Genomic DNA, 21,335 nt, shown 5'->3' on the forward strand with positions numbered 1-21,335 from the left:
ATTCATCTATTGAATCTTTCAGTTATTTAATTTTCAGTTCCAGAATTTCCATTTGATTCTTATTTTAATTCAAATTTTATGGTGAAATTCATCATCTTCTATTTTCCTGAACATATTAGTCATAATTATTCTACAGCTTGTGTCTAATAATTCTAAAATCTGGATAACCTGTGGATCAGTTTATGCTGTCTGTTTTATTGGATTTTAGTCATTTGATCCTGTTTCCCACCCTGCCTAGTAATTTTGGATTGGATGCTAGACATTATATATTGTAAAAAAAAAAAAAGAAAAAAAGAAAGAAAAAAAAATGAATAAACAGAAACCTCAATTAAATAGAGCTGGGAGACCAGAACGGGGAGCTCTGACACCCTGTGACAATTGCAGAACCCAAAAGAAAGAAGAGACTCCTTTTATTTCCTGGCAACAACTCAGCTAATGAAAAGCCATGAACTCTGTGTTTACTATAGCCCTGCCATTTTTCTTTTCCCCTCTATAAAAGAGTTTCCCTTCCTTTGCCATGTGGGGACTTGCAGATGGCTCATCATGGTTGTAGACTCTGAATTTCACTTATCTGCTGATCCTGAATAACTCCCCCCCATTTTTTTTCTAGAGAAATAACTAACAATTTATTTTTTTTAGGTAAAAAATATGAAAAATTGTAAACTCTGTAGACTACTTTATTGTCTTTCAGTGAAGATTTACTTTTATTTGTTAGATATAGAATACTGGCAGATCATCTTGATCTACCCAGGAATAGAAATTCTTTGAGAATATATGATCTTAACTGAAAGTCAGCTGCATTTACCAGGACCACTCTTCCTTTGAAAGCTTAATTTTTGTCTTCCTAGCACCATGATGCTGTCAGAATCTGTGCTTAGTTTCTTAGCTGTTTGAGGCTAATTTTTTGCTTCTCAACCTCTTGCTCTTTATATGTACAGCTCAAGCATAATAATTTAACTCAAGAGGAAGCTTTGTGCAGAATATTGGGCTCACTTCTTTCTGATTCCCTTTTCTAGGATTGTAGACCCTCAAGTTCTGGTTGCTTTTGTAGCCCCAACTTAGGTATCTCCCATCAGTAAGGCTACTTTAAGCTCCAGAACATTACTTTTGTTTGGCTTCTATGTAAAATCATAAATGCCCCAAAGGGAAAATCTGGCAGTAAATATGGGGCTCACCTCAGAAACCTCCTCTTCTCTCCAAATATTGGCTAAGTTCTGTCTGCCTTTGTTGCTCTCAGATGCCTACAAAAACTTTGGGGGGTTATTTATCCAACTTTATAGTTATTCTTAACAGAAGGATTGGTATAATACAAGCTATTCTTTCACAGCCTGAAGCAGAAGTCTATCTCATCTAATTTTTACACTATCTTTATGAATTAAATACATAGAATGTTGTTATGTGCATAAGCTTTGGGATTAGACTTTAGAATTTAAATCCCAGCTGGCCACTGACCAAAATGTGAGAACTTAGACAAATTTTAACCTCTCTGACCCTCTACTTCCTCCCATTTTAATAAATATCTGAGAAATGAAGTTGCAGAAACTTCATTTTCAACTAAAATCAGATAATCAGACTTTTATTTAAACTATTTCAGTGCATAATACGAGGAAAACTTCCAAATCCATTATATGAAACTAGTATAATTTTAATTCCTAAAACTGAGAAAAATGACACCTAAAAATTATGGACCAATCTCATTTATGAATATTAATGCAAAAATGTATTTAAAATCATAGCAAATAGAATCCAGCAGCATATTTTTAAAAACGCACCATGATTAACAAAAGCTTATTCCAGAAATACAGGGATAATTGAATACTATGAAATCTACTAGATAAGCCATCAAGTTAATAGAGCTGAGGAGAAAAACATCATAGGATCAACTCCATAAATGCAGAAAAAGTATTTCATAAAATTCAACACACATTTATTTTATTTTCATTCACCAAATATGTATTGAACATCTGCCCTATTATAAATAACACTGAGGATGCCAGTGTGAAAAAGATACTGGCACCATCCCAGCTCACATTCCAGTGGAAGGAAACAGCCAATAAATAAACAAGTCAGAGGACAAGCTAGAACATACATTTATTTTAAAAACTCTATAAAATATGCATAGATTTCACTAATATAATAAACATCCTTTGGGCCAAGAGCCAGCATTTTACTTATTGGGAAACACTACAGGTTTTCTTCTTAAAATCAGAAAGAAGTGTAGGATACCCACTATGTTTACAACACTTAACATTAAGTGGAGGAATTACCTAAAAGAATAAGACTAGACCAAGGGATCTTCAAGATGGCAGAGGAGTAAGATGTGGAGATCACCTTCCTTCCCACAATAACAACAGAAATACATCTACATTTGGAACAACTCCTACAGAACACCTACTGAACGCTGGCAGAGGACCTCAGACTTCCCAAAAGGCAAGAAACTCCCCATGTACCTGGGTAGGGCAAAAGAGAAAAGCAAAAACAGAGACTAAAGAATAGGGACAGGACCTGCACCTCTGGGAGAGAGTTGTGAAGGAGGAAAAGTTTCCACACACTAGGAAGCCCCTTCACTGGTGGAGGTGGGGGGTGGGCGGTGGGGGGGAAGCTTCGGAGCCAGGGAGGAGAGCACAGGAACAGGGGTGCAGAGGGCAAAGCGGAGAGATTCCCGCACAGAGGATCGGTGCTGACCAGCACTCACCAGCCTGAGAGGCTTGTCTGCTCACCTGCTGGGGCAGGTGGGGGCTGGGAGCTGAGGCTCCGGCTTCGGAGGTCAGATCCCAGGCAGAGGACTGGGGTTGGCTGTGTGAATACAGTGTGAAGGGGGCTAGTGCGCCACAGCTGGCCGGGAGGGAGTCGGGGGAAAAGTCTGGAGCTGCCTAAGAGCCAAGAGACTTTTTACTTGCCTCTTCGTTTTCTGGTGCGCAAGGAGAGGGGATTAAGAGTGCCACCTAAACGAGCTCCAGAGACGGGCGCGAGCCGCGGCTATCAGCGCAGACCCCAGAGACGGGCATGGGATGCTAAGGTTGCTGCTGCCACCACCAAGAAGCCTGTGAGCAAGCACAGGTCACTATCCACACCTTCCCTCCTGGGAGCCTGTGCAGCCCGCCACTTCCAAGATCCCGTGATCCAGGGACAACTTCCCCAGGAGAACACACGGCGCGCCTCAGGCTGGTGCAACGTCATGCTGGCCTCTGCCGCTGCAGGCTCGCCCCACATCCGTACCCCTCCCTCCCCCTCGGCTTGAGTGAGCCAGAGCCCCCGAATCAGCTGCTCCTTTAACCCCGTCCTGTCTGAGCGAAGAACAGACGCCCTCAGGCGACCTACACGCAGAGGCAGGTCCAAATCCCAAGCTGAACCCCGACAGCTGTGAGAGCAAAGAAGAGAAAGGAAAATCTCTCCCAGCAGCCTCAGGAGCAGAGGATTAAATCTCCACAGTCAACTTGATGTACCCTGCAACTGTGGAATACATGAATAGACAATGAATCATCCCAAATTGAGGAGGTGGACTTTGGGAGCAACTGGAGACTTGGGGTTCGCTTTCTGCACCTAATTTGTTTCTGGTTTTATGTTTGTTTTAGTTTAGTATTTAGAGCTTATTATCATTGGTAGATTTGTTTATTGATTTGGTTGATCTCTTCCTTTTTTTAAAAAAAATATGTTTTCCTTTTTCTGTTTTTGTGAGTGTGTATGTGTATGCTTCTTTGTGTGATTTTGTCTGTATAGCTTTGCTTTTACCATTTGTCCTAGCATTCTGTCTGTCCATTTTCTTTTTCTTTGTATATATTTTAGTGCTTGTTATCACTGGTGGATTTGGTTTTTGGTTTGGCTGTTCTTTCTTTCTTTTTTTATTACTTTTTTATTTTTAATAATATTTATTTTTATTTTTTGTTTCAATAATTTTTTATTTTATTTTTTCTTTCTTTCTTTCCTTTCTTTCTCTCTTTCCTTCTGAGCTGAATGGCTGACAGGGTCTTGGTTCTCCAGTCAGGTGTGAGGTCTGAGCCTCTGAGGTGGGAGAGCCAAGTTCAGGACATTGGTCTACCAGAGACCACCCCACATAATATCAAATGGCAAAAACTCTCCCAGAGATCTCCATCTCAATGCTAACACCCAGCTCCACTCAGCAACCGGCAAGCTACAGTGCTGGGCACCCTGTGCCAAACAACTAGCAAGACAGGCAACACAACCCCACCCATTAGCAGAGAGGTTGCCTAAAATCATAGTAAGTTCACAAACACCCCAAAATGCACCACCAGAAAGACAAGATCCAGCCCCAGCCACCAGAACACAGGCACCAGTCCCCTCCATCAGGAAGCCTACACAACCCACTGAACCAACCTTACCAACTGGGGGCAGACACCAAAAACAACAGGAACTATAAACCTGCAGCCTGCGAAAAGGAGACCCCAAACACAGTAAGTTAAGCAAAATGAGAAGACAGAGAAACACACAGCAGATGAAGGAGCAAACTGGACAGGAGTAAACTGGACAGCTACATGTTAAAGAATGAAATTAGAACACTCCCTAACACCATACACAAAAATAAACTCAAAATGGATTAAAGACCTGAATGTAAGGCCAGACACTATAAAACTCTTAGACGAAAACATAGGCAGAACACTCTATGACATATATCACAGCAAGATTCTTTTTGACCCACCTCCTAGAGAAATGGAAATAAAAACAAAAATAAACAAATGAGACCTAACGAAACAAAATCTTTTGCACATCAAAGGAAACTATAAACAAGTCAAAAAGACAACCCTCAGAATGGGAGAAAATATTTACAAATGAAGCAACTGACAAAGGATTAATCTCCAAAATATAAAAGCAGCTCATGCAGCTCAATATAAAAAAAATAAACAATCCAAAAATGGCAGAAGGCCTAAACAGACATTTCTCCTGAGAAGATATATGGATTGCCAACAAACACATGCAAGGATACTCAACATCACTAATCATTAGAGAAATCAAAACTACAATGAGCTATCATCTCACACCAGTCAGAATGGCCATCATCAAAAAATCTACAAACGATAAATGCTGGAGAAGGTGTGGAGAAAAAGGAATCCTCTTTCACTGTTGGTGGGAATGTAAATTGATACAGCTACTATGGAGAACAGTATGGAGGTTCTTTAAAAAACTAATAATCGAGCTACCATATGACCCAGCAATCCCACTACTGGGCATATACCCTGAGAAAACCATAATTCAAAAAGAGTCATGTACCACAATGTTCATTGCAGCTCTATTTACAGTAGCCAGGACATGGAAGCAACCTAAGTGTCCATTGACAGATGAATGGATAAAGAAGATGTGGCACATATATACAATGGAATATTACTCAGCCATAAAAAGAAACAAAATTGAGTTATTTGCAGTGAGGTGGATAGACCTAGAGACTGTCATACAATGTGAAGTAAGAAAAACAAATACCATATGCTAACACACATATATATACATATATATATATATATATATATATATATATATATATATAATCTGAAAAAAAGAAAATGGTTCTGAAGAACCTAAGGCCAGGACAGGAATAAAGACACAGAGGTAGAGAATGAACTTGAGGACACAGGGAGGGGGTAGGGTAAGCTGGGAGGAGGTGAGAGAGTAGCATTGACATATATACACTTCCAAATGTAAAATAGATAGCTAGTTGGAAGCAGCTGCATAGCACAGGGAGGTAAGCTCAGTGCTTTGTGTCCCCCTAGAGGTGTGGGATAGGGAGGGTGGGAGGGAGACGCAAGAGGGAGGGGATATGGGGAGATATGTATATGTATAACTGATTCACTTTGTTATAAAGCAGAAACTAACACACCATTGTAAAGCAATTATCCTTCAATAAAGATGTTAAAAAAAAAAAAGAAGACTAGAGAAAGCAACTGTAGACCTAGAAACTGGAAGAAGGAGAATCACTGCTATTTGCAGATTGTATAAATATACAAATGGAGAGCCCAAAAGAATCATTGGGAAACGTATTACAAACAATAAGAAATTTAGTCAAGTGGTCGGTTATATCAATATATAAGAATCAATTGCCATCACATATACAAATGAGAACCAGTTATAAGATATAATGCAAGATAAATTCCATTTATGATAACAAAATATATGTAATAAATAAATTTTCAACATATATACAGGAAAATTATACTCTTCAATAAAAGTAGACTTGAACAAATTATTAAAAATACCATGTAGATAAGGGGATACAACGTTATATTGATGTCAACTTACCCTAAGTTAATTTATAAATTTTATGCAATTGCAATAAAATTTCTGTAAAGTTTTTTTCTAGAGCTGTACCAATCCCTATTCCACAAATACTAGTTATTTCTGAGGATGGAGGTGCCAGCCCCTAGAGCAGAGATCTGAGGAGCAGTGTGGAAGGAGCTGGGTTTACTCAGTGCAGGATGTGCTTCATGGCTTTCATATCTCTCTTATAGTTACTACTGTCCAAGCTCCCTCTTTTGAACCCTGAGGTGCTGAGGAACCAGCACATTGGAAGCTTGTTTGGTTAATTGTGCTGTGTGATGTGCTGCTGCCCTATAACATGTATCTTCAATTGGTCTCCACTTGGGCTTTTTTTTTTTTTTTTGGAGTATAATTGCTTTACAGTGGTGTGTTAGTTTCTGCTTTATAACAAAGTGAACTCTGTGACAAAGTGAGAGAGTGGCATGGACATATATACAGTACCAAACATAAAATAGATAGCTAGTGGGAAGCAGCCGCATAGCACAGGGAGATCAGCTCCACTTGGGCTTTTGACTCATTACAGAGATGGCAGTCAGAAAGTGTAATTTGGGCAGGACAATCTTTTCAGTGCCTCCTCAGTTTCCTTTCTAATATTGCCTCCCCTTCCTGGCTTCATAAGAATGCTAGACAAGAATGTTAAGGTATTAAAGACAATATCATTTGTTTAAAAAGTGATGGTTCTGAGTGGTCTTTTTGGTTGTGATTTTGAGTTGTCCCAAGTTCGGTGTTTGATCTTCTTTTCTTCAATTGCTAGAATGGATTTTCAGCTTATTCTCAAGATTAGGATTTTTATTCCTAAACTAGTCATTTATAATGGATTGTAGATACTTTTTATTAGTTATGAAACCGCAATATGTTTCGACCTTTCCCCCCATTACTTCCCACTGGGTCTTTTCCTGCTTCCTGACCATGCCCTGTACTTTTTTGCCACTCTGTCTTTTCTCAAGCCATTCTCTCTTCCTGGTGCGCCCTCCTTCTCTTATTGCTGTCTGAAAGCCTTCCCATTCTTCAGTGCTATTTACAAAGTGCTTTAAAAAAAAAAACACTTTTGGGGCTTCCCTGGTGGCGCAGTGGTTGAGAGTCCGCCTGCCGATGCAGGGGACACGGGTTCGTGCCCCGATCCCGGAAGATCCCACATGCCGCGGAGCGGCTGGGCCCGCGAGCCATGGCCGCGGAGCCTGTGTGTCCGGAGCCTGTGCTCCGCAACGGGAGAGGCCACAGCAGTGAGAGGCCCGCGTACAGCAAAAAAACAAAACAAAACAAAAAAAAAAACACTTTTTCTTATGTTTTCAGTTGAATGTGAATATATTGGTATTTATCAAGGCAAAATCACCCCTTTATTTCTCAGTAATTTGTGTTTGTTCTGTACCATTCTATTCAACTGTGCATATCTTCAATGCAGGGACTCTTGTTTTACCTATGTAATTTCTGAAACACTTTGCTTATTGCTTTGCACAGTGCATGAAGATGAGATTGAATTTAGAAAAGCCAAGGGCTTAATTCGGTCCAATGGCATGGACTGGCTATCCAAATTGTCCATAATATCTCACCCTTTGGAAACTATTGATGAGCATAATCAGTCACCAGATCATGCCAGTAACCTGCACAGGAGCAATGGTAGTCTTCACCGTGGCACCACAAATCAGAACCTACTGCTGCTCATGTAATTCTGGCCCCTGTCTTCTTATGTTTTCCCCAGGCCCTACAAACACCTGCAGTCTAGGTGGAGGGTGGGAATTCAACTTGGAACGAGGTCTTTCCTAACAATTGGTACCAGCCCAGTTTCCACATAAGGAAGACCATGAGAGTTGGCTCTGCTCATTAAAAACTGCATGATTAACAGTATTTTTTGCTTAAGCCAACAAAGCAACAAGTAGTTTACATTTACAGATGTGTGTATGTATGAGAATTTAATAAATCCCACATTGCTGAATGTCTTGTCCTTATGAGATTGTTCACCTTTCTGTGAATAAATGTCTAACAACAGGTGAGATATTTTCAAGTATCTCTACATATGAATTATTCTTCAAAAACACCAAGTCTTTCTTTTCTTGCAGGAATCCAGACGCCTTGAAGTCACAAGAAGAGAAGGTAGGGAAGATGCATTCATACTCATTTCATTTTCATTGTTGACATTTGGATGTAGTTTGTTGAAGTTAAGATGAACTTCAGCCTGTTCTTTGACATTTCGTGTGGGCTTTTCTGGGTGCTGACTATTTAGCACTTGCCTCTAGGGACTGCAGGAACTAAAGTCCAGGTTTGCTTGTGAGAACTATGTCTTTTACCTTCTAGTATCAGAGATGGGGTCTGGCGAACTGGCTTATTCATGATAATGTTTACAGTCTCTCCAGAGAGGCCTCATCTTTTGAGTGAAGTTTGAAGTAATAATTTAGTTCCACCCAGTGAAAACCACCTCAACAATAAAAAATGGTTTATGGTTTGAGGTATTTCAATATCTGGGAAAATGTGCCACTGTGAAAAATATTTCTGATTAGATTTTTACAACTTTAGTTAAGCTGAAATAGATATAAGCAATTAATTTCCCTTCTGAAAACAATGCAATGGTGTTTTATTTTCCCTGCCAGAGTTCCTCTAGCACATTTGTTTTCTTATCACTGAGGTAAATATATATATATGGGTGGTAACTTCTGAAATCTTTTAGTGGAAATTGAAGTTTACTTGCTTTCAGTAATACCTAGTCTCTCATGAGAGGGTGTCTTTTGTATGATATATGGAAATCACCACCAATAAGCCCTTTATTGCAGGGATGGGAGGATGAAGTCAGAAACCAAAGTGAATTCTTGGTCTAGAGTCTGGCCTTTGGCTTTAGCCCTAATCACGTCTCCTTCTTTGTGGTATTGTCTCCAAAAAGAGCGCCAATCTTTCAAAGTGAGCAAATACCATATTGACTTTCAAATCTAAAAACCTCCCCCCAGTTTAGTTCTTATTTTATGCAGCACAGTGAAAGACACAGGATGACCATGTTACCAAAGTGTGTTCCTAGACCTAAACTTTCCATACTATCTGTACCGATGGGTTAATAGAACTGGTTGTTTGCTGCTGTCCATGGTGCTGGAATCCTGGATACAAAGGATCTGGATTATCTAGCTATAGGATGAATTTTCTGACTTTCATTCTCATTTGCCATCATCTGGTTTTGGACTCAGTGTCCTCTGAACTGCATCCATAGTGTAAACTGCATTGTTTGGATATCACAATCAAATGAAATTGGATGAAGGTGGGTGGGGCAGGGAAGGCATATTTCTTATTCAAAGGCGTGTTCACAGTGGGTGCAATGACATGTAAACTGGAAAGAAATAGCCATTAGGAGATAGGTTGCATGAACTTTGGTTTAGAATACTATTCATTCACTACCCCTGAGTGTGACTGTTTAGAATTAATTTGCGTTATGGAATCACATATAAACTTAACTGTTTTGGAATATTACTGTCCTTGTGTTAGAAATGTCTTTAAATAGTAAGGCTAGGGTACGAGAGAACCACATGTATTTTTGCTCAAAGGCATAAAAGGCCTTACTGTACCCGAGACTCCCAATTCCTATAAGACTGAGTGTCTGAGGATGAGCAAAAGCATGGTCAGGCTGTGCTCTAATCATCCATAATCCCCTTCTCTCTAGAAGCAGCATGTTTCACAACTGGCATATGCCTTGGGTTTGTACTGGTAAATTTGTCTTGACATAACATAGACTTTTTTCTTCCTATTGTGAACTGATGTGTTTCTTGCTTTTTCTGTCAAAGCTGAGTGTTTGAAAATTCCTGAAATAGCCCAGTGCCTTAATGTCAGTGCTTCTAACCCGGCAGGAAGGAAGGAAGAGTGGGTTCCGAGTATTTTCAAGTCTGAGATTCACAGGCTTGGGTAGTAGGGTTGTTAATCTTTTTTTTTTTTTTGTATAGACGACTTTTTTTGTAAACAGTAAAATATATGTAATGTCTCAACTACAAGCCTTTCATGTTGAAAGGGTCTCTAACATGAGTTACTTTAATATTTTGAAACAAAAAATTTAAGAATGTCACAATGGAAACAATCCAACACTGACAAACTCTAGTGATCAAAGACATTCTCTTTTAGTTAATGTAAAACAATTCATAATTACAGAGAATGTTCTAGCTGTGGATATCATGAAACAAGCCACCTTTCTAGACCAAAAGGAACTCAAGGCTAGGGATGAAATGGAGCTCTGATGCAAACCAGCCAATTGGGGCTGGTTCCTTTAAAACAGTGGTCACCTACTGTTCAGCTTGAGTAGTCCAAGGACAAAGGAAAGCAGAAAACATTTCCTCCTCTTTAAATCTGGCATTCACACTACACGTACTGACCACTCTCATTGCTTTGGTCAAGTGCGTGGAAGGCAGTTCAGTTCCAGTTCGGAGCCACTGTCTCCCCATGCAAAGTTGCCACGTGGATGATCCAGACTTAGTATTTTTCCTGAGAGCCACCTGCCAGGCATCTTCATGAGGTGACCACAACTGTATACTTTCAGACTGCTTCCTGACTAGGCTCCATCCAGGACAGACACTGACAGTGCCATTCCTCACGGGGCCAAATAGTTTTCCTTGGTCAACTCCTGAGTCCCCATGACAAGGCAAGAGGAACTCGAGAACCTTCGTTGGTGGACTTATATGGGAGCATGAGAGTAGGGTTATTAATCTTCTCCAGAACAGTGTATGGGTATAAAAATAGTAGAAGCACTGAGTATTTCAATAAACTATTATTCCTACAAACACAAGTAAGACATTGTTGTCTAGCAACATACACTTATCTTGATCTGGTACTGAAAGAGGAGCAAATAATTAACACTCTGAATTTTTCTGCCCAATTTACCAAGCCCAGAGATTCTGGAAAGGTCTAGAGAGGTAGCCTCTGGACCACAAAACCCAAGATGTTTTCCTTTTTTTTTTTTTTAATACTACATCTGACTCAAGATATCAGCTCCAGCCAGAGTTCATTGCAACAAATGGATGACCAATTGCAACTTTACGCTATGTGACTTTTGCAAACTCTTGAATAAGTCTGTGGAGTGAGAAATGAGGGGGCTAATATTAGCAGTGGAAATGGAGTCTGGGCTAAGTCACAGTTGGGTTGGAGATCATTAGGGTGACATGAATGCACTGTGTGCCTCAGACCCACTCTCTGCTTTATTTCCCCCTGTGGTCCTCCCATCCAGTGATGTCACAGTTCCCAGACTGTAGCCCAGCTTTCTTGCCTCTAGTCTTCACTGTTCCTGCAGCCTGCATGCCCTTTGTCCCTCATCTTCTGTGGAATTCCACCGCTCCCTCACCCCTTCCAGCTCTCTTTCTGAAGAGTTTTGCTTACCCTACTTTACCTGAGAGTTAAGGGCTCCTATTAGGTCATTCAGTTCCTGAGAGCTGAGACCCTCCCCTCATTCACTCCCAGAGTCCTCAAGGCCTTAGCCCAGGGCCTATAGTTACTCAACAATCATTTCTTGAATAAAGTGCAAATTTTAAAAATTGTTTTTTATATGTACTTTTCACTCTGATTCTGTCCTAGTGCTAAGCAAGAGAGGCACTGAGTCATTGGTTCTACAAAGGCACTTTTAGGGAGTGTTCTGTGGATATCTAGATATTACGAGCTGGTGCATTGATGAAAGTGCTCCATGTTCACATAAGCTTGGTACTATGGGTTGAATTGTGTCTCCCCAAAAGATATGTTGAAGTCCTAACCCAGAACATGTGAATGTAACCTTACTTGGAGACATGGTCTTGGCAGATGTGTAATTAAGTTAAGATGAGATCATACTGGAATAAGGTGGGCCCTAATCCAATGAGTGAGATCCTTCTGAGAAGAGAGAAATATGGACACAGACACACAGGGAGAACAGCATGCTTTGATGGAGGCACAGATTGGAGTGATGAGTCTGTAAGCCAAGGAACACCAAAGATTGCTGACAATCACCAGAAGCTAGGAAGAAGTGCCAAAGAATCCTCCCCTAGAGCCTTCAGAGGGAGTGTGGCCATGTCAACACCTTGATTTCTGACTTCCAGTCTCCAGAACTGGGAGAAAACAGATTTCTCTTGTTCCACTCAGGTTACGGAACTTTGTTACCGCAGCCATAGGGAAATAATACACTTGGTAAAGGCTGGACTCAATATTGAGCTATAGTAGTTGTTATTTTTACTGCAGAGCCTCTCAGCTCTGTAAGATGCTAAATAGGACTTTCAAAAGGAGGTGTAATATGCAGCATTTCCCAAACTTAGTTTCCCATGGCATCTTGATTTGTTGCTTTTAATCATCTCTGGGCTGACATTCCATGCAGTGCTCTTTGCAAGCCCTGCTCTAGAGAGTCCATGGAGAGGGAGTGCTTCTTCAGAGCCCAGGACATGCCCCAGCACCAGTGACTGTCTTCCAAGGGTGGTGCATGGAGAGAATGGTGAGCTAGTTATAATGATAACTATGTCTCAGTTGTTCTGAAGTTTTCAGAGAGCTTTCATGTTCTTTACCTCCCTTGACTCTCAGTGACCCATGGTATGAGCAGAGAAGATAGCACCTTGCATGAGACTCCTTCCTTTCCATGCTAATTTTGGTAGGAACAAAGAGTCCTCTGGGTTAGGGTCCCTCTGGACCAATGTCCCTCTGATGCAGTGAACCTCTCTAATGGGTGGGGTGGGGTGGCTTAAGTGACTTGATCTCGCTTCACCATCCAAGGATTTCTAAACATACATGATCACTGCCAAGCCCAGAAAGCTGAGCGGGACTCTTGGAAGAAAACTTCCTAAGGGAGCTTTGTTTCCAATTTAGATTTGTGGTAAGGGCTCTTGGGAGATAGAGTATCAGAGGTTGTGGCAGGACAGCAACACTGGGAGGACGTCTCTTAGGAAGGGTACATGCCTACCCCAGCTGGACCTACTTCCACCTTCAGGGCAGTCCTATATTATCCTCCTACCCTGGGACCCACCTTTGCCAACTGCGCGGGGAAGGAGAGATGGCTGCTTCTTTATCTGCTTTGTAATGCAGGTGTTTTTACACCTCCCTCTAGACACCTACAATTTAATTTTAACTTTTTCTGAAGCTTCAGCAAAAGTTGCCAACCTCACCTCTCCAAGACACTCCCATGTCCACTCTGAGGGCTGATGTTGATTATGACTGCCAGAATTCATCTACTCAAACCAGTGCTTTTCTCTAACTGATCCTATCACATTGAATTCCAGCCATGAGAGAACACTTGAGTAAGCTGAGCAAGCAACCGGGATAATTCAGCCCTTGTCAGCCATCTCTTAGAGCATGGGGTGATCTGTAAGCAATTCCAGATGTCTGTGATTGTGCTGCCATTAGAGGCTGTGGGTTTTGGGGTGGGCACCAATGTCACGTTGCATTACCCACCCTCCCAACGATGGTTCACTCACACATTCCAGTCTAGACAAGCCTGGTGTGGCTTCCAGCAGGGCTGTGAGGGAAACCTGAGAGGAGGGATGCTGCTGTCTTCACGGAAAAAGAGAGGGGAGTGACAGTCACACAGCCAGGCTGGCTCTGGCTCCTTAGCAATGCAAATCTCCTACATAAATATGACCTGCCAGTCCTGAGTGTGTAACTAGAGCCTCACTTTGTGAAAACCCGTGGAATTATCCCCTTAATTGGCAGCTGCCTCTAATAGCCCCTTTATAGTTCTTTGCATCTGGGTGAACTTCAGCTATCAAGAATTGTGTTCTGTTTGCCATTAATTTTGATTTTGTTTAGCAGATGTTTTCTAGATCTCTCAGCTGCCTGCATAATCTATCTTGGTGTAATGTACAGTGGCTGACTGTCTTCGATGAAACAGATTAATAAACTCCTAGCTTCGTTTGAGATAACTTCTTGAATGGCTGCAGATGTAGCGAATTTAAAAGGGAGCCATCCAGATTTGACAGTGCCTGGGATAGTGGGTCCTTTTCCAATCAAGACTGCCATCTGGGGAAAGAAATGGGATTTCCTTCCCCATCCTACCCACACTCTATACAGCGGAGCTTGTTGGTTCTCTCCTGCAGTCATTGGGGTCCAAAAAGGTGGAGGTGGCATCTAACTCCTTCGATTTCTAGCCCCACAGCAGTTGACTCTTTCTGGATAGTGCTGCCACTCTTTAGCTGCTGCAAAACTGTATTGTACCTCGTTGCCCCAGGTTAAGTGGGGAGTGGATGACACAGCTGGCTGATGTGTTCTGGTTGCATACAACGTTTTGGTACCCAGTTTAGTCATGACCAATTGGCAGAAAGTAGAATCCCACCTCTCCAATTACAGTGTGACTTTGGGGAAGTTACTCAATCTTCTCTGAGAAAAATGAGGATAGTCATAGTATAGACCATTAGTCCCAACTCTGGGTTGTTGAAACCCAACTTGCACTGGCTAAAGCCTAAAAGCCCGTGAAACTGCAGAATCTGAGGGAGGGTGGATCTGGCTTCAAGAACAGCTTATACAGGGGTTCTGACACCCCTTCTCCTTCCTTCTCTTGGTGTGTTGGCCTCTTCCACACAGCTTTGCAGGATGACTCCTAGCAGCTGCAACTCACAGGGTCCTGACTGCTCACCATCTCAGAGGGTGAAACTGCTTTCCTCCAGAGTGACAGGAGAAGAGTCTCAGTGAGGATTCTGATTTGCTGGCCTTGTATAATATCATGACTCGAGCCCTAAACCAATCACTGTGGCATGGAGGGACTGGGATACTGTGATTGGCCAGGCGAGATCACATATTCTCCCCTTGGGGTTTGCAGAATCACCTTTACTCAAATGCCAGAATCACCTTTACTCAAACTCTGTGGACAGGTTTGGTCCACAGAGGAAGGATGCTGGGCAGCATGCAATCAATGCCCCTCACAGCCTCCTGGACATAATTTGGGGAGGGATTTGGCATGGAGGGCCCTTGGCACAGTGTGGGCAGTGGCGTCAGTGCCCAGTGAGGTTGGTAGTCTTCATTATGGCTATTCTCACACTATATCTGTAGATTTGGCCTCAGACATGCAATGAGGAATGTCTCAGTCACCAAGCCCATTCCTCTGTCTCCAAGTAGACTTAAGGTGACTTTGCATATTGTAGGCTGGTGACTTTTCCTGAGAAGGATTTTCTGAAATTTAGCCATTCCCATCTGTCCCCTCTGTCAGAGTCTTTAACTTTCTGCTCAGATTCTCGTATTCTTCAATCAGAAGAACCAAACAGCTCTCTTCTTGATGATGTCTTTAAGAACTTACGGACAAACACACATAAAATGTGTCTCCCCAGATTAACGGTTTCCTGGGCACTGGGGTCAGAAACTGTCTTGAGCATCACAGTTACTAGACCCTTAATATTTCCTTTCAATTACTTCATTGTAATAAAGCTCAGGGAGTGCAGACAATGGCCTTCCCAAGGACCAAGCACAGCCTTAGCCAGAGGATTCTCGGGTTGTGAGTAACCCCAAGCTTCTGTTCCCCAAGCTTCCCGAAAACAATTCTAAGTGCCTGGACCTGGAAAGACCAGCCATGGACTAAGCCCAAGTGAGCCTGAGTTCTCTCTACTGCCCCTTACATGTTCTCCCTTAATCAAAGGTCTTCCAGGCTCTTGGTGAGTGGCTTTTTCCTCCTATCATCTGGCTGATGGCATTTTCTCCAGTGATTTGGAAGGGGCAGGACCTTGCTGCATACACCTCAGGGAGTCACTCGTGCTGCTGTTTGAATGTGTGCGATGCCTCACCTGGTGCCTCAGCGCCATGGCACACAGCACTGGTGGCTGTGGCCTGTGCTCCAGTGGCAGCTCTCATGCTGCTGTGTAGGATGAGCTCTGGGAGAGCAAGGATCGAGGCTCTTCGTGCTGGGGTCTCCCACCCTGTGCACACAGCGAGCACTGAAAAAGTGCTAGATCCTGGCACGTCCTAGGGCTGACCCAGCTCTTTGTCACGCCTCCACTTCTCATAAAGTAAAATCACAGGTATAGGGGCTGCCAGGTTGTTTGGCTGTGGACCCCACAGTTCCTGGGCACCCCTGTCCCATCTGCTGTGCTTACTTTTACTACTGCTGCTCTTGGAAGGGCTCCCTCTCCTTAATGACCATCCTCAGGGAGCTACTCTGCTCTTTCTGACAACTTGTGGGTCCCTCTGATAGAAAGTCCTTAAAAGGTGCTCATGCGAATCAGCTAAATCTCTGGTTATGAAGGGCCTCAGTAGGTCTGAGCGGGGTCAGGAAGCCCTGTACAGTGGGCTGTGTCAGCAAGGAGTCTCCCTGGGGTTGCCACTGCAAAACGTGCACGTAGCTCCCTGTCTGGAATTGGTGGGGAAAGAGTCATGTGATCTAAGAAGTCATAACCCCTAAAAGATACGAACCACTGCAGATTCGTAAGGACAGTACCGCAAACCCTTCATAAGACAGCATCACTCTGAATCACACCAAGCTGGCCTGTCAAGGCCTGGAAAGTGAGGTGCAGCACTCCTGCTGGACCTGCTGAGGTCCCATCCTGCCCAGGGGGGTCGCCTCTCTTCTCTGAGATCCCAGCAGTGAAGGCTGACATTTGTCATCTTCGCCCCTTGCCTGGCCCCCAAGCCAGAAGGAGTTTCTCTGCTTTTCAGGAACCCTTGAAATGATCTGCTGCATATAAACACTGAGGTCCTTTTCAAACTCGTTAAGCCATTTGCCCCAGCAATATTAATGTGCCATCAGCGAGCCTCTGGGGTTAATTATCTGTGACTTAAAAATCATTTGTTTCTGCCTCTTATATTTTTTTGCTGCTCAGCAGCCTTTCTTTCTTGGGAACGAGATACAGAATCCAACTGACCGTTATGATGTAATTCCTTTCTTGTCCTCAGAATTACTTCATCTGTTAAAAATTCTTAAAAAAAAACAAACAAACCCACAAAACCCTCCCATCGCCTTACTTTCAGATTGTGTTGTCTCTTTACAACAAATCTTTAATCTCTCCGCTTCAGCAGTCACAGAGCCCAAATGGGGAGTAATCTGCAAGGTGATATGTCTCATCTGAAGGAGGGAGGCATGCACTGCTTTCTCTCCTGATCAGCCCCACTCACTTCTGGGTGCTCACTGTTTCTGAGCCATTGGCCTGTTTCTCCCTGCGGCTGTGGTGAGGGCTTCACGGTGTGCCCTCTGGTGCACAAGCATGTGGTGAACAAGCCACATGCCCCTGGAGGGCCCTTGCAGGCCAGGTAAGGAGGGCCAGACATCCTGGGCATTACAGCCCACCCAGTGGTTCTCTGCACACTCAGTTTTTGGTTATGCTTTTTGGCTGGGGCTGTCATTGGGTTCCAAGAAAATGCTTCAGGGTCTGCAAGTAGAAAACTTTTTTCAAAATGTTGGATTTTACATGAGGTAAGATTAGCTTGCCTTCTGTTCTCAGGAACTCAGGAAACATGGGCCCCAGAAATGAGCAGGCACTCACTAGCCACTGGCTCTGTGGGATGTGGACAGTGACCTGCATGCAGCCTCTGGGATGTGGGTAAAGTCAACAGGGGGCAGTCTGGGCCGGAGTGTGGGTACAGTCAGTGTTGCTGGATGGTGCATGGTGCTACTTCACCTGGGTACCTAGGCTGGTCGTTGCCCACCAACCCATTCTCTGGAGGCCTCTGTGGGGAGTTCTCAGGCCCTCAGTTGCCCCCTCACCCCTGCAGTGCTTGTAAAGCAATGTCTGGGAACGTATTTTGATCATGATTACTTCTAAAAGAGAAACCACTCTGGTGGAAAGGTAAATACCATTCTTAGGGTTTCGTGAAGGTTTATTAGGTGCTAATGAAAGTTTCCACAGGTGGATTGGAGTCTGCTGGGTGTGCGGTGATGACAAGGAGTGGTCCCTGCCTTTACAGAGTGCTTGCATCCACTAATGTGTCAGCGGGGAGATGCATGAGTGTCCTGTAGATAGAAAGGCACCTGGCTGCCCAGCACCATGGCTAGGCACCTTGCGGGGGGGCCAACCCCAAAGTGGGAGAGTATTTGCTCAGTGTAGACCGACATGGGGGCCTAGGGGAACAGCTCTCTGAATGGCCTGGTGGACGTGACTTCTCAGGATCTTCTCTCCAAAGGATGGTTATTTATTTGTTTGTTTGTTTGTTTGTTTATGCAGGCTGTGCCAGGTCTTCGTTGTGGCATGTGGGCTCTTAGTTGCAGCAGGCAGGCGGAATCTAGTTCCCCAACCAGGGATCGAACCCGGGCCCCCCGCATTGGGATCGTGGAGTCTTACCCACTGGACCACCAGCGAAGTTCCCAAAGGACGGTTCTGTTGGCAGAGGGTCTCCTTTTGGGCACACTCAATTAGTGGGGACATTTTTGTTGTTGGAAACAGCAAAATGCAGTCCAACTAGCCCAAACAAAGGGTCTTGTTGGCTTAGGTAACCGGACAGCTGGGTAGAGGATGGAGGTGTGAGGGATGCCAGCTTCAGGCAAACCTAACGTAGGGTACTGGGACCTGGTTTCACTCATGTTCCCTCTCGCAGCTGATTCCCGCTCATGGGGAGTACCAGCTGCCCCTCCTTCCACCTCCAAGTCCCGTGAAGAGGGAGAGCTTCTGGTCTGCTATTTCCCCCAAAAGTGCTAAAATCTACTCAGATTGGATGGGCTTGGGTCACATGCCCCCTCCTGAATCAGTGACTGAGGCCAAGGGGATGCTACATGCTGCTGGGTTTAGCAGAGTCACAAGCTGTACCCCTGAGAGTGAGAAGGAGGTAGATCCTCGGATGACAACTAGGGCTGTGTCCAGGTAGGGAACACAACGCAGGAAGGTGCATATTATCAGTTACTTAATTATTTCACATCTGGTGTCTATGACATCCTCCACCCCCAAGGAGTGTTCAATGCCTCAAAGACAGGCGAAGATTCAGCAAGCATTTACCTAATGTTTCAGAGGAGGGCATCTCTTCCATCTTCCGAGAAGGAAACCGAGGCTAAGAGACAACATTGATGACCCAAGATCACAGGAGCTTATAAGAGAATGTGACTTGGAACCCAGATCCCTGATGACACATACAGCACGTTTGTTTTTTTAAAATCATGGCTGCCTCCAGGGACGGGATCTCCTGCTCCTTCAGCCTCTTCCCCTGTGATAGACACAGTGACTTGGTGAGGTGCAGCGAGCATCCCCTGGCCCGACTATGGGGGTGTTACTCTTTGTTTGGACCCCCAACACATTCTCCTTTCTTTAGCGCTTCAGCCGAAGGGCATAAAGATGAAAAGCTAATGTGCAAACCCTCCCAGTCCCCCCCCTTGGTGACTTCAGTACTCACCTCCATGAGGCTTCCAGAAGCTTTATTTTCCATTCTTCATAAGAGATCCCCCTTCTTTCTTGGAAAGGGGACGGCAGGGCCTCTCTGCACTGCTGCTTCCAAATGGGCATTATGTGGCAGGCAGGGGCACAGATGTGGTGGGGTGACCTGCGCCTTACAGAAAACCAGCGTCTTGATCACAAGCCACTTTTAAAGTTAAGTGTTTTCTCGTTTGTCTATACATTAATTTAGGAGTGAAGGCTTACTTCTCTGCTTTAATATAAATTCCCTAGATTGGAAGGGTTCTTAATGGAAACATCTTCACACTCCGTCTCTTATTTAATCCTCATAAACACCCTCTGACACAGACATTGCAATTTTGTTTTATAAATAAAGAAAAACGTGGGACCCTTTGAATGCTATAGGAAATTGATAAAATAATTAAAATGGGCTTGACTGAGGTCGTCCAGGAGAGCACATTCTTGATGGAAATTCAGCAATGTTTGTACAATTCTGATTGAAATGTTCACATTCGCAGACGTGAACTCATCATTCTGCAGTTGAAGTGCCCACAGGGTTAGGGTGATGGGACCCTGCAGGGCTGCCGCTGCCAGAGAGAACCAGAGACCTCCACATTCAGAAGAAATAGGGCTTAAAGGAGAAAATCACAGGTCCAGAAAAAGAGTCATGGGAGGGAAAATACATTTCAAATCCGTTTGTTTTACTAATTTTACCAGCTATTTGTGCTCTCTTTTTGCTGGAAGCAGCATTCCCATCCAGCTGCTTGGCTGCTTCATTTGAATTTTTATCATTTATGTGAATCACTACCTATTTGGGCCCCAAATGGGAGTCCTGTGGCTAAGAGGAGACGTTTATCTGACAGGGTCAGATCTAATCTCATGCTTAGAAACTTCAACTGAAAATAAAATGAGTTGAGGTTGGTTTTTTTTTCTTTTTTTTTTCTAAAGACAGCAGGTCTGTAAAGCTGTGCTATAGCATATCACTTACCCCCTTTATACAGAATGTACATCTTATATTTGGATAGTGGTACCAGGCTGCTTTGTGCTCTCAGAGAGCTTTCTCATTTGTCATCTCATTTACTACATTTAAGAAAACTTGCGCGTTGGGTGGAGAAACTTGATGCTCAGAGGTGGCAAAGGACTTGTCCCGGGTCATGCAGCTAATGGAGGTGGGGCTGGAGCCGTGATGTCAGCTCTGTACTCCTCCCACCAGGCTTCCTCTAGGAGTGTGAGTTTACAGCAGAAGTTTTCCAATTAAAACCCAGTGCGAAAGCACAGAATTTTCAGGCCTGTTTTGGTTCTTTTAAAAATAAATTACTGTGAAGACAAGTTTTCTCATCTGTCAATGTAATGATCCCATACCTTGGGGATTCAGAATATTCAAAATGTGTGTGGGGGAAATGGTAAAAGTTAATCATTTTCACAGTATCTGTCTGTGGTGAGGTTTAATTACCACTTGACATATTTCGTGGTTTAAAATGATGACAGTTTAAAATAGAGCCAGGGAGAGCCAGAAAATCCATTCATTACTGTGTGTCGGGCACTGCTTTAGAGTAACCTCCAAATACAGATGCTCCCCACACAGACAATTCTGCAGCCTGTTCAGGTTGCTACAGATGTCCCTGGAACAGAGACCCAAATTGAGAACTCCATTCTGACCCTGCTGTCATCATCCAGAGGGAGCATGGGTGAATCTAGCCTCATGGTTTGTTTCTTGGGTCATATTCCAGATGCTCACCTCCCTGACACTCTCCCAACCCAAACCTCTCACTGGCTTTCTGCAGAATTTCTAATGAACAAGACAGTTCACTGTGATGTGTGCTTTGAATGAATGAATGAAAGCTATTTAAACTACAAAGGGTGATAAACATT

At 43.4% G+C, this 21,335-nt stretch overlaps 1 protein-coding gene across 5 annotated transcripts in view; it reads left to right on the plus strand.

The window, feature by feature from the left end:
* FSTL4 (follistatin like 4) overlaps positions 1–21,335 on the plus strand; it is a 728,090-nt gene that overhangs the window by 329,259 nt on the left and 377,496 nt on the right. For all 5 annotated transcript variants that reach the window (XM_082624020.1, XM_082624019.1, XM_082624022.1 and 2 more), the window contains one exon: positions 8,322–8,355. In XM_082624020.1, coding sequence (XP_082480146.1) covers positions 8,322–8,355 — 34 coding nt within the window. The remainder of the gene's footprint in view (positions 1–8,321; positions 8,356–21,335) is intronic.

Source organism: Mesoplodon mirus (genome assembly GCF_964341445.2).
Source record: "Mesoplodon mirus genome assembly, chromosome: 5".
Classification (NCBI taxonomy): Eukaryota; Metazoa; Chordata; class Mammalia; order Artiodactyla; family Ziphiidae; genus Mesoplodon; species Mesoplodon mirus.